Source organism: Convolutriloba macropyga, chromosome 13 (assembly GCF_964194025.1).
Source record: "Convolutriloba macropyga chromosome 13, txConMacr16.3, whole genome shotgun sequence".
Taxonomy (NCBI): Eukaryota; Metazoa; Xenacoelomorpha; order Acoela; family Convolutidae; genus Convolutriloba; species Convolutriloba macropyga.
The window spans coordinates 21,614,651-21,628,828 of record NC_134480.1 but is presented as its reverse complement, the minus strand read 5'-3'; the positions used below and the strand labels follow the sequence as shown (position 1 = coordinate 21,628,828).

General features: G+C 35.0%; 2 protein-coding genes across 2 annotated transcripts in view; both read right to left on the bottom strand.

Moving 5' to 3' along the window:
• Positions 1-14,178, bottom strand: part of LOC142351790 (protein cornichon homolog 1-like) — a 460,935-nt gene that overhangs the window by 390,658 nt on the left and 56,099 nt on the right. The gene's annotated exons all lie outside the window — the stretch shown is intronic.
• Positions 575-14,178, bottom strand: part of LOC142351657 (leucyl-cystinyl aminopeptidase-like) — a 67,400-nt gene continuing 53,796 nt past the window's right edge. The window contains exons 5-6 of the mRNA XM_075403798.1: positions 2,631-2,932; positions 575-1,951 (exon numbers count right to left, since the gene is read on the bottom strand). Of these exons, the coding sequence (XP_075259913.1) occupies positions 575-1,951; positions 2,631-2,932 (1,679 nt within the window). The remainder of the gene's footprint in view (positions 1,952-2,630; positions 2,933-14,178) is intronic.

Here is a 14,178-nt window from a genome sequence, read left to right as displayed (position 1 = left end):
AAGGTTAGTGAAAATGCTCTGCGCAAATAGGTGAACTGCTCTGCGCACTTTACTAAATATTTTTTTTTGAAATGGACGTTTAGTTTAGCCATCAAGTGTATTGTCGAGAATTAACTCTTTCTTTAGTGAAACCATGCTGTAATAACCTACTTTTAATGTTCAGTGTACACCGTTACTGGTCAACCAGTTTCTGGAGCAGGGGGTTTGAGGGCGTCCCAGGCTGAGGTCCCAGACCGAACGTCGATATGTCCAGACCGAAATGAACGCACAAAGGGGGCGTCGTGCGTTCAAAATTGCACGCTCTGGAAACTCGGATGAACGCAGGATGGTCTGGACATGAACGCACGAAAGTCTGAACATGAACGCACAAAAAATTTGTTGAGGTATTTACATCAAGAGCACACCGGGAATACATTTTTAAAATTTTTTTTCGTTTTTTTTTTACTATTTTAAAAATCATTTGATGGTATTGTATTGAATATCGTATGCAAATAACGCACAAGACCTGACTTTTTTTAGCTGTCGAAGCTCAATTTTTTTGCATGCCATTATTTTAACTATGCCTTTGAGTATATTATGCGTTCAAATAAAACCATCCCTGTATTAAAGTTGAGCCCATGAAGTCATCCAAGTTTGCCATTACACTGGCTGACACCTGGTAATAGGCTTGAGTAAAAAATGACCATCTGGGGTCCTCAGTTGCAACAACATTGATATCCGGAACTGACAGTGTCATTCGAAAGGAGTAATAATACATCATTGCTAATGTTGGGAATTGTTTGTAGGGAATATTTCTGTGTTTTTCGAGCATTTTGTGTCTAATCCTCACGCTAATGTACTCTGTGAGCCCCTCGTTTATCCAGAAAGTGTCATAACTGTCCAGTGTGATGGGGATACCGGTCCAGAAATGAACAAACTCGTGTGCTAGTGCATCAACAGCGGCTCCTATTCCAGTTTGGTCAATTCGAACCGTTATTAGACCGGGGTTTTCCATAGCCAACAGTGCTGATTTGTTAATGAAGACAATGTCAATTTTGTCCCAAATCAAATCGACTCCGAAAAGTGTTTCACACGATGATAATATTTCTGAAATTGCAAGCTCTAACGTTTGAGCATCTTCTCGACCATCGTTGTAGTTATCAGGACCAAGAGTACTTAATTTTTCGAAAGACTGCTTCAAAAATGATTTATTGGCATTGTGATATTCTCTATTGGTATATATGTTTATGGGTCTACCCGAGTAAGCGAATGAATGAACCAAAATGTATTCGTTCTTGTTCAAAAGAGCAAATGCCAAAAGATAAGCCGGTAGAGATATCTTGGTTTGATCGAAGCGGTACCAGCCCGAATCTGCGTCTTGATGACCAGGCATATTGCTCAAAATTATGTAATTTTCCTCGTTTTCTTCCTTTAATTTCACACCCAGGGTAAAAAAAGCTCGGTACAAGGGTTCGTCAAAACAGGGAAAGACAGTTCTCGCATACGACGGTTGAAACATAGTTATAACTGACTCTGTTTCGGTGATATCGGGTTTAAAAACTCCTATTTTTAAGTTTTCATATACCCGGGAAGTGAAAGAAAGTTTGACAGTAATCATATCACCTTTGCGGAAACGAAAGTTTTTAGGTTTGGTTACTCGAAAGCCAAATTCTTGTCTCACGTCAATAAAAAAGGTTTCTATATCTGAGGTTTCTATGGTCGTTTCAGTTGCGTTTTTGCAACTTGTTGTTTTAATGAACACAATTTTAGGTTCGTCAGCCGAATCTGAATGTAAGCGGAATTCTTGAAGTAAATCGACCTCTGCTTTGGCTGTAACTGTGGTATTACCTGTGTATACCTCGTTTTGAGGATCGGCGACTATTTCGATTGTCTGTTTAGTGGGAACCCAATTGAATGGCAGACGATGGGCATACACGTGCGGACCATCCCAGGGTTTTCCTTGCCCGCCAACCTTGAGCAGAGAAATTAGAACTAAAAAGTTCTTAAGAAACATTTCAGCGGCTTAAACTTATGACTTAAGTTCAAAAAGTGACTGATTAGGTGAATGAATTGAGTGACCATGTGAAAATTCTGGCGAAACAGGATGTGAAATGGGAAATTGCTGTGAAATAGGGCAATTTTTGAAGAGATCAAGAAGATTTCAATTTAGTTCATTGTTCGCCGAATAAAAATTAATATTACGGCTGATTTTTCTAGGGCTCGGCCCTTTAACTTGCAATCATAATAAAATAAACTTTTTAAACCCATACCCAGGTCGAGGTGCTCATTCAAAATTATCCATTATTACGCCGTTCTAAATCATAAAGTGGTATTTTCAGACCCAGACAAAATTGACCTTTGATAAGAATCTAACTCGTTCAAATTGGCTGTTGTTGCTTTTCTGACCCGAGAAGGACAAACCCTGAGAAGGTTCTTTTTGCATCCTTAACGATTGGTAATAGAGTGCTACTTATTTCTGCGCATTATTTTCTGCGCAATTTTATAATAAGTAAAAATATCATTGAAAGACCCAGGATGATGACATCGACCCAAGACAGGTATAGACCAGGCGGACAGGAGAGGGGCCCGGTACGACCGAGCTCTTAGTCTGGACAAATCGTTGGTCGTGCGCTTCTCCGTCTGGCCCATACCTGAATAGGATCTGTTCCGTCTGGCCTATACCTTAATTGGATATGTTCGGTCTGGCGCATACCTGAATGGGATCTGTTCGGTCTGGCACATACCCAGTTGTCGATCTGTTCTCTCAGGCTCATGAGTGAATTAAATATGTTCGGTTTGACCAATACCCAGCCCTTGGTTTGTTTGGCTTGGCCCATACCTAATAGTCCGTCTGTTCGGTCAGGCCCAAAACCAGTCATCAATTTCTTTTCTATGGCCCATACCCATTCTTTGGTCTGTTTGGTCTGGCCCACATCCAAAAAATAGTGCAACCCTGACAAAAATTTCAGTTCATTAACATCTCTGGAGAGGTACTATTAGAAAAGTTACCTCTATTCGGCAAAAAAACTATTTGGACTGATGAAAGTAGCCCAGAACTCCATCTAAATACTGTAGGCAGTTCTCTGCAAAAAATAATTGAGCTCTGAAATGAACAATTGCCAAACAGCAGGCGTTCATTAGCAATTGGAAGCAAACAGACATACAATTAAAAATACATAGAATTTCGTGTGATGAATACTTTGTGTTTCTTGGTTTCTTGGATTGGGTGATTTGTTGGTTAAACAAAAGTCTGGCCCAGGCTGACTAAAGTCTGTTCAGTCTGGTCCAGGGATGATCTTGGTTCTATTCGTTCTGGCCCAGGCCTTGAGTCTGTTAGGTCTGGCGCAGGGTCGGCCTCAGGTCTGTTCGGTCAGTTTAGTCTGGCTCGAGGATGATCTTGGGTCTGTTCGGTAAGGCTCAGGATGGCCAAAATCTGCTCGCTCTGGCCCATGCATGTATAATGGTCTGTTCGGTGAACCACCTGTCTCCAACCAATTTATTCTTTGCCCATACATGTTTTGGGTCAAGGACCCCATCCTAGGGTCCAATAGACTAACTCTGAGGTTTACCTATATATTACAGAAGAGAGACTTTTTATCTCTGTTGGGTCAGTTTATTCACAAACTAGTTTTTGGTTCCGAATCCATTTTAGTGGGAGGGAGGAACTATAAACTGCAATAGTTTTTTGTTTAGTCGATTCTGGCTTATCTATATACTCATTGTAAAGAGTTGTGAGTGGTATCAATAAATAGCCCGTCAAGGCGTAGAACCTTTAATTGCAGAGTTTCAAAGGTCCAAGAATTAATTTTCTGATTGCAAAGGTCCACAGATTAATTTTGTTTTTTTTTGTATCTTTTGACTTTAGGGCTTATAAAATCTTTTCATAACAATTTTTATGGGTTTTCTAAACTGATCAATATTTCAAATTCTTTTTATCTTTTTCACGTAGAATATTAACAGGAGGAGGAGTCAACGATAATCAAATGAGATCAAAGTGAAAAAATTAATTACTTTCAATTGACTATAGAATTTAACGTTTAGAAGTAGTTTTATATCTCATTTTTTATTGGCTTCAATACTATGTTTTTGTAAGAAGTGTTTGTTAAATATTATGTTTTAACAATATTTATTGTTTTTTGCAATCTTATGACTTCGTCTTCCTATTAACGTTTCCAAATTGGTTCTCAAGGAGTTGCAAGTGTTTGCGTTTTTGTTCTAAACTGAAAATTTACGGTTTCCTTGATTTTTAAAAATTTTTCTAATAAGAAAGTCAATAGATTTTTTTGAGTTTTGTCAGGTTTTTTGGCTTTTGGTTTTTTTGGCTTAGATACTACTCATTTTCTTTGAAGAAAATGCAACTTTGGGTGTCCGCAACTTTTTGAGGTTGTTCTTTATTTCCATGCTACTAACTCACACTGATGGGGAAGTCAAATTGGCCCAAGATTGCCCAATTGAATTTATTTAATATTTTCGGTGCATAGATTACTGTTTTAAAGTGTGAGATAGTTTTTTCTGGCTAAAATAATTGAATAGTTTAAACTAAATTTTTGACTGCTTTTGTTGTTCTTCTCAGAACTCATTATCGAGAAGGTGCTATACGACTACAACACCATCTCGATAATGAGTTCTGAGTTGCTTCATTAAACAGGGTAAGTGGACAGGTTTCAGTTGCTTCCTCAATTATTATAAAAAAAAGCTATATGAACGAACATTTTAATGGTCTCAGTCGAAACTTAATTGTTTTGTTCACTTAAAAAAACGGTTGTCAAAATTGGAAACTTATTTTCAATCTTTGCCACTTCTGCTGGTATTTTTCCAAATTGTCATAGAATCTTATTAAGGACAGGCTTCAATTCTTTTTTAGTGATGTAGAGGTTAATTTGTTTAGTTAGCGCGTTATTGTATGCCATTTTGATTTTCTTATTTTGTTTTTTTTAATTACAGTCGTCGACTTTTGAGTGTAAATAAGGTTTATTCATATTTGAATTTTAATTTTGTCCTATTTTTTAGCTTGATTAATAGCCGGAATCATCGGCTCTCTAAAGTGGAATTCTTTTATTTACTTGGTGGTTTCTTTAACGGAAGTTTTTTAAATCTCTTCTTCTTTTGGTGGATAACTAACTTGTGCGTATGAGCAGGGTCGGAATATTATGTGCGAATGCAGACTACCAATCCTCCATTGTTATCTTATTCACACTTATAGTCAATTTCTGCTTCGTTCCATTTTTCAGTTGTATTTTTGGCCAAATTATACGTGAATCTTTATCTTTTTGCTCAATGCTTTTTCTTTCCGTCAACGTTTTTTCTCAAAACGTTGCAGGTATGAAAAAATTAAAGTCTTCAATCCAACAAAAAATCATCGTTTTTCCTTGATACTATAATTCGGAAACAAACGCATTTTTAGAGAGACTTCCAAAATTTGATAATTTCAAATTCGGTTGACAAAATTTTTTATTTAATTATCTTTAAGCAATGTTTTGTTGCAATTATTTTGTTCCTGGGGTCTTTTCCATGCAATTTTAGATTTGACCAGTTTTTGTATGACTACTTTGGTTTTAATTTGACTTATTTTTTGCTCAAAATCAGGACAAACTGTTAGAAACCAAAGGCCATTAAATTTTTTCAGAGCTTAGTGTTTAATCGTCCCGAAGTATGCGATTCACCAAAACTGTTTAGATGACGGAAAATTAAGATGTGAAAGGCGGTTTCTATAGTTTGTCCCCTCTTTCCCAGTGCTTTTCTGGAAAACGGTTGCTTAAGGAGCTCGTTTTTTAAACCAGTAAAATTGCAACCCAGCTAGAACCGTTAGCCATTATATTAGCTAGGGTTTAGAACGGCTTAGGTCATACTTATTAGAAACAAAAGATGATCCAAACACATTTACAAGTTTTTTTATCATCATTGAAGAACGTCGACGATTGACGTTTAACACGTTGGGTAGACAGACGTTGGGTCAAATTTAGTTTGATATTATGCATATACCGGGCAAAATTTTGGTTTTGCAATCTTTTTAAGTGCTTCAAGATATCCCTCATATATCCAAAGACACAAAACAAAAAAAATGGAAATTGATTTTTAATCTTTGGCACTTCTGCTGGCTTTTTTCCCGAATTATCATAGAATCTTATTAAGGACAGGCTTCAATTCTTTTTTAGTGATGTAGAGGTTAATTTGTTTAGTTAGCGCGTTATTGTATGCCATTTTGATTTTCTTATTTTGTTTTTTTTTAATTACAGTCGTCGACTTTTGAGTGTAAATAAGGTTTATTCATATTTGAATTTTAATTTTGTCCTATTTTTTAGCTTGATTAATAGCCGGAATCATCGGCTCTCTAAAGTGGAATTCTTTTATTTAATTGGTGGTTTCTTTAACGGAAGTTTTTTAAATCTCTTCTTCTTTTGGTGGATAACTAACTTGTGCGTATGAGCAGGGTCGGAATATTATGTGCGAATGCAGACTACCAATCCTCCATTGTTATCTTATTCACACTTATAGTCAATTTCTGCTTCGTTCCATTTTTCAGTTGTATTTTTGGCCAAATTATACGTGAATCTTTATCTTTTTGCTCAAGGCTTTTTCTTTCCGTCAACGTTTTTTCTCAAAACGTTGCAGGTATGAAAAAATTAAAGTCTTCAATCCGACAAAAAATCATCGTTTTTCCTTGATACTATAATTCGGAAACAAACGCATTTTTAGAGAGACTTCCAAAATTTGATAATTTCAAATTCGGTTGACAAAATTTTTTATTTAATCATCTTTAAGCGATGTTTTGTTGCAATTTTTTTGTTCCTGGGGTCTTTTCCATGCAATTTTAGATTTGACCAGTTTTTGTAAGACTACTTTGGTTTTAATTTGACTTATTTTTTGCTCAAAATCAGGACAAACAGTTAGAAACCAAAGGGCATTAAATTTTTTCAGAGCTTAGTGTTTAATCGTCCCGAAGTATGCGCTTCACCAAAACTGTTTAGATGACGGAAAATTAAGATGTGAAAGGCGGTTTCTATAGTTTGTCCCCTCTTTCCCAGTGCTTTTCTGGAAAACGGTTGCTTAAGGAGCTCGTTTTTTAAACCAGTCAAATTGCAACCCAGCTAGAGCCGTTAGCCATTGGATTAGCTAGGGTTTAGAACGGCTTAGGTCATACTTATTAGAAACAAAAGATGATCCAAACACATTTACAAGTTTTTTTTATCATCATTGAAAAAGGTCGACGATTGACGTTTAACACGTTGGGTAGACAGACGTTGGGTCGAATTTAGTTTAATATTATGCATATACCGGGCAAAATTTTGGTTTTACAATCTTTTTAAGTGCTTCAAGATATCCCTCATATATCAAAGACACAAAACAAAAAAATGGAAATTGATTTTTAATCTTTGGCACTTCCGCTGGCTTTTTTCCCGTATTATCATGGAGTGTCATTGAGGACAAGTCTCACATCTTTTATAGTAATGTACAGGTTAGTTTATTTAGCTTAAGTCTTATCATATGCCTTTTTGATTTTGTTATTTTATTTTCTTTAATTACAGACATCAACTTGGAATGTAATTATTGTTCTTTGAGATTTGATTTTTTTTCCTTTGTATCTCATCTTGTAGTTTTATTATTGGCAGAATTCATCGGCCCTCTAGTGCGGCATTCTTTTATTAAATTATTGGCTTGATTAACAATTTGTAAGTTTTAGGAAGTTTTCTATCTCCTTCTCATTTGATGGATCTCTAACTCAAACGCGGAAAAGCGGGGTCGGAATATTATGTGCGAATGCAGACTACCAATCCTCCATTGTTATCTTATTCACACTTATAGTCAATTTCTGCTTCGTTCCATTTTTCAGTTGTATTTTTGGCCAAATTATACGTGAATCTTTATCTTTTTGCTCAATGCTTTTTCTTTCCGTCAACGTTTTTTCTCAAAACGTTGCAGGTATGAAAAAATTAAAGTCTTCAATCCAACAAAAAATCATCGTTTTTCCTTGATACTATAATTCGGAAACAAACGCATTTTTAGAGAGACTTCCAAAATTTGATAATTTCAAATTCGGTTGACAAAATTTTTTATTTAATTATCTTTAAGCGATGTTTTGTTGCAATTATTTTGTTCCTGGGGTCTTTTCCATGCAATTTTAGATTTGACCAGTTTTTGTAGGACTACTTTGGTTTTAATTTGACTTATTTTTTGCTCAAAATCAGGACAAACTGTTAGAAACCAAAGGCCATTAAATTTTTTCAGAGCTTAGTGTTTAATCGTCCCGAAGTATGCGATTCACCAAAACTGTTTAGATGACGGAAAATTAAGATGTGAAAGACGGTTTCTATAGTTTGTCCCCTCTTTCCCAGTGCTTTTCTGGAAAACGGTTGCTTAAGGAGCTCGTTTTTTAAACCAGTAAAATTGCAACCCAGCTAGAACCGTTAGCCATTGGATTAGCTAGGGTTTAGAACGGCTTAGGTCATACTTATTAGAAACAAAAGATGATCCAAACACATTTACAAGTTTTTTATCATCATTGAAAAAGGTCGACGATTGACGTTTAACACGTTGGGTAGACAGACGTTGGGTCGAATTTAGTTTGATATTATGCATATACCGGGCAAAATTTTGGTTTTGCAATCTTTTTAAGTGCTTCAAGATATCCCTCATATATCAAAGACACAAAACAAAAAAATGGAAATTGATTTTTAATCTTTGGCACTTCTGCTGGCTTTTTTCCCGAATTATCATGGAGTGTCATTGAGGACAAGTCTCACATCTTTATAGTAATGTACAGGTTAGTTTATTTAGCTTAAGTCTTATCATATGCCTTTTTGATTTTGTTATTTTATTTTCTTTAGTTACAGACATCAACTTGGAATGTAATTATTGTTCTTTGAGATTTGATTTTTTACCTTTGTATCTCATCTTGTAGTTTTATTATTGGCAGAATTCATCGGCCCTCTGGTGCGGCATTCTTTTATTAAATTATTGGCTTGATTAACAATTTGTAAGTTTTAGGAAGTTTTCTATCTCCTTCTCATTTGATGGATCTCTAACTCAAACGCGGAAAAGCGGGGTCGGAATATTATGTGCGAATGCAGACTACCAATCCTCCATTGTTATCTTATTCACACTTATAGTCAATTTCTGCTTCGTTCCATTTTTCAGTTGTATTTTTGGCCAAATTATACGTGAATCTTTATCTTTTTGCTCAATGCTTTTTCTTTCCGTCAACGTTTTTTCTCAAAACGTTGCAGGTATGAAAAAATTAAAGTCTTCAATCCAACAAAAAATCATCGTTTTTCCTTGATACTATAATTCGGAAACAAACGCATTTTTAGAGAGACTTCCAAAATTTGATAATTTCAAATTCGGTTGACAAAATTTTTTATTTAATTATCTTTAAGCGATGTTTTGTTGCAATTATTTTGTTCCTGGGGTCTTTTCCATGCAATTTTAGATTTGACCAGTTTTTGTAGGACTACTTTGGTTTTAATTTGACTTATTTTTTGCTCAAAATCAGGACAAACTGTTAGAAACCAAAGGCCATTAAATTTTTTCAGAGCTTAGTGTTTAATCGTCCCGAAGTATGCGATTCACCAAAACTGTTTAGATGACGGAAAATTAAGATGTGAAAGACGGTTTCTATAGTTTGTCCCCTCTTTCCCAGTGCTTTTCTGGAAAACGGTTGCTTAAGGAGCTCGTTTTTTAAACCAGTAAAATTGCAACCCAGCTAGAACCGTTAGCCATTGGATTAGCTAGGGTTTAGAACGGCTTAGGTCATACTTATTAGAAACAAAAGATGATCCAAACACATTTACAAGTTTTTTATCATCATTGAAAAAGGTCGACGATTGACGTTTAACACGTTGGGTAGACAGACGTTGGGTCGAATTTAGTTTGATATTATGCATATACCGGGCAAAATTTTGGTTTTGCAATCTTTTTAAGTGCTTCAAGATATCCCTCATATATCAAAGACACAAAACAAAAAAATGGAAATTGATTTTTAATCTTTGGCACTTCTGCTGGCTTTTTTCCCGAATTATCATGGAGTGTCATTGAGGACAAGTCTCACATCTTTATAGTAATGTACAGGTTAGTTTATTTAGCTTAAGTCTTATCATATGCCTTTTTGATTTTGTTATTTTATTTTCTTTAGTTACAGACATCAACTTGGAATGTAATTATTGTTCTTTGAGATTTGATTTTTTACCTTTGTATCTCATCTTGTAGTTTTATTATTGGCAGAATTCATCGGCCCTCTGGTGCGGCATTCTTTTATTAAATTATTGGCTTGATTAACAATTTGTAAGTTTTAGGAAGTTTTCTATCTCCTTCTCATTTGATGGATCTCTAACTCAAACGCGGAAAAGCGGGGTCGGAATATTATGTGCGAATGCAGACTACCAATCCTCCATTGTTATCTTATTCACACTTATAGTCAATTTCTGCTTCGTTCCATTTTTCAGTTGTATTTTTGGCCAAATTATACGTGAATCTTTATCTTTTTGCTCAATGCTTTTTCTTTCCGTCAACGTTTTTTCTCAAAACGTTGCAGGTATGAAAAAATTAAAGTCTTCAATCCAACAAAAAATCATCGTTTTTCCTTGATACTATAATTCGGAAACAAACGCATTTTTAGAGAGACTTCCAAAATTTGATAATTTCAAATTCGGTTGACAAAATTTTTTATTTAATTATCTTTAAGCGATGTTTTGTTGCAATTATTTTGTTCCTGGGGTCTTTTCCATGCAATTTTAGATTTGACCAGTTTTTGTAGGACTACTTTGGTTTTAATTTGACTTATTTTTTGCTCAAAATCAGGACAAACTGTTAGAAACCAAAGGCCATTAAATTTTTTCAGAGCTTAGTGTTTAATCGTCCCGAAGTATGCGATTCACCAAAACTGTTTAGATGACGGAAAATTAAGATGTGAAAGACGGTTTCTATAGTTTGTCCCCTCTTTCCCAGTGCTTTTCTGGAAAACGGTTGCTTAAGGAGCTCGTTTTTTAAACCAGTAAAATTGCAACCCAGCTAGAACCGTTAGCCATTGGATTAGCTAGGGTTTAGAACGGCTTAGGTCATACTTATTAGAAACAAAAGATGATCCAAACACATTTACAAGTTTTTTATCATCATTGAAAAAGGTCGACGATTGACGTTTAACACGTTGGGTAGACAGACGTTGGGTCGAATTTAGTTTGATATTATGCATATACCGGGCAAAATTTTGGTTTTGCAATCTTTTTAAGTGCTTCAAGATATCCCTCATATATCAAAGACACAAAACAAAAAAATGGAAATTGATTTTTAATCTTTGGCACTTCTGCTGGCTTTTTTCCCGAATTATCATGGAGTGTCATTGAGGACAAGTCTCACATCTTTATAGTAATGTACAGGTTAGTTTATTTAGCTTAAGTCTTATCATATGCCTTTTTGATTTTGTTATTTTATTTTCTTTAGTTACAGACATCAACTTGGAATGTAATTATTGTTCTTTGAGATTTGATTTTTTACCTTTGTATCTCATCTTGTAGTTTTATTATTGGCAGAATTCATCGGCCCTCTGGTGCGGCATTCTTTTATTAAATTATTGGCTTGATTAACAATTTGTAAGTTTTAGGAAGTTTTCTATCTCCTTCTCATTTGATGGATCTCTAACTCAAACGCGGAAAAGCGGGGTCGGAATATTATGTGCGAATACACACTACCAATCCTCCATTGTTATCTTATTCACACTTATAATCAATTTCTGCTTCGTTCCATTTTTCAGTTGTATTTTTAGCCAAATTATACGTGAATCTTTATCTTTTTGCGCAAAGCCTTTTCTTTCCATCATAATTTTTTTCTCAAAACGTTGCAGGTAATTTTTGCAATTATTTTGTTCCTGCGGTATTTTTCATACAATTTTAGAATTGATCATTTTTTTGTGTGATTACGCTGACTTTACTTCGACTTATTTTTTGCTCGAAATCAGGACAGACAGGGAGAACCCCGAGGGCATTAAGTTTTTTAGAGCTCAGTGTTTACTGGTCTTGAAGTATGCAATTCACGAAAACTGTTTTGGTGACGTAAAATCATGGTGTGAAGGCGGTTCTTATAGTTTGTCCCCCTCATTCCCAGTGCTTCTCTGGAAACCCGTTACTTAAGGAAGTTGTTTTTTAAACCATTAGAAAGTGCAACCTAGCTAGAACTATTAGCCATTGGATACGCTAGGGCTTAGAAGGGCTTAAGTAATACTTATTAGAAACAAAGGGTGCTCCAAATAGAACTAAAAGCTTTATTATCTTCATTAAAAAACATTAAGGAATGACGTTTAGCATATTGTGTAGACAGATGTTGGGCCGGACTTCATTTAGATGGTATAAATATATTAGACAAAGTACGGGCTTTGGCAACTTTTTAAAATTTCCATAAGGCCCCTCAAACATCCAAGGACACAGAACAAAAATCTTTAGGATTAACAAAACTAACCAAATTCAGCTCTCATTGCTAAACATTTGCTTCTCTCCAATTGCAGCAACAATAAATACGCAACAAAAGCCAAACTATGACGCCAAGAATCCAAAAAATGCAGCAAACAATACAACATGATTTTTTTTGTTAGCTTCCTGCTATGTTGTTGCTGTGTTCCACAATCAAACACAATAATCTTATATATTAAATGAGAGACAGTTATTAAGGTGACATGTTTAAGTGCTTCGACTGGCATGTTTAAGAGACCTATAGAACAAGAATAGTTAAGGGGACTCGTAATTATTGGTCAATGATCAAAAAAACACTCAAAAAAAATGTTCGAAAAAAGTGATTCAGAAGAGGTTAGTGACCAAAAATATCCAGAACAGGAAAAGGTCAACGACCAAAACGAAAATCTTCTAAAACGACTGATGACCGAAAATGGGACATTGGTAGGAGGGCTCTAATGAGTGGTTTTTGCAAATTATTGATTGGTGAGCGACGAAAACCATGATGCAAAAAAACTGAGGAGGGGAGAAGAGCTCTAGTTTCCTCTCGCTTTTCATAACATTAACTGCTTTTGTTCTGCCAATACTCGTTTTTCTGTTGATATCTTTTTTCTTTCTCTCTAGTTTCTTTTCTCTCAAAATATCTTGTCTTTCTGCTTGATCTTTTTTTAAAAATATTCTCCTCCTTCTACTATTATTTCGCTCTTTATTTCTCTTTGCTTTTTCCCTTTTCGCGATTAATTTCTTAATTTATCTCTTGCAGAGAGTTTTTTCTGGTTTTTAGATAGTTCCATCCTTTCTGTTTTGTTCTTCTTTTTATTTCTTATATCCTTCTGTTTTTTTTGTTCGTTTCTCATTTTTGTTGTTTTTCAACGATCTCAAACAAAAATGGACGCAGTTTTATTAAAAATGTCAGTCTTTATTGTTATGCAAAAATTTTGGTGAACTGTTTTTGCTTTTCCCTCTGGAACACTTCTTCAATTTTATTTCTCGAGCGAACTTTTTACGCTTAACCGGATGATTTTGTGAGATGGTCCTGATAGCCGAGTGGTTAAGACGTCCGTCGTCCATGCAGGAGACCGCGGGATCGATTCCGTCCGTAACCGGAACATTATTTTACTGTTCAAATGTATCAAGGCAACACCTTCCTCTGAACTCCACTGCGCCGCCTGCGTCAGAGGTTAGTCGTTTTATGTATTCTTTCCTTCTTTCTATCTTTGTTTCTATCTTTCTTTCTTTCTTTCTTTCTTTCTTTCTTTCTTTCCTTCTTTCTTTCTTTCTTTCTTTCTTGCTTTCTTTCCTTTTTTTTCTAATTTTTTTCATGCGTTCTATATAAGTTTTTGTTTTTATTTTTCTATCTTTTTTCGTTTCCTTTTATTCTTAAATTCTTCTTTGGTTCTGTTTTAATTTCTTTTTGATTTCTGGTTTGTATTCAATCTCTTTTTGCTTTCAATTTTTTTTCGTTCTCCCTTCTTGCTTTTTGTTCAAATTTCTGTTTCGTGCTTTTTCTGTGTTTCTGTGTTTCATTCTTTCTTCTGCTGTCTTCTCTCCGTTCCTTTATTTACTTTGATCTTCTTCCTTTTATCACTGCTTTAATCTTTGGGTCTTTTCTTTCTATTTTAATTTTTAAAGCTTTTATTTCTACACAATTATTTTCTCTCAATTTTTGGTCGTTCTGATTAATTTTCTTCTTTCTTGCTTATGCTTCTGCTTTGTCTTTATCTTTTTTCGTTCTTTCTCTTTTAATTTTTTCATTTTGCAGGGA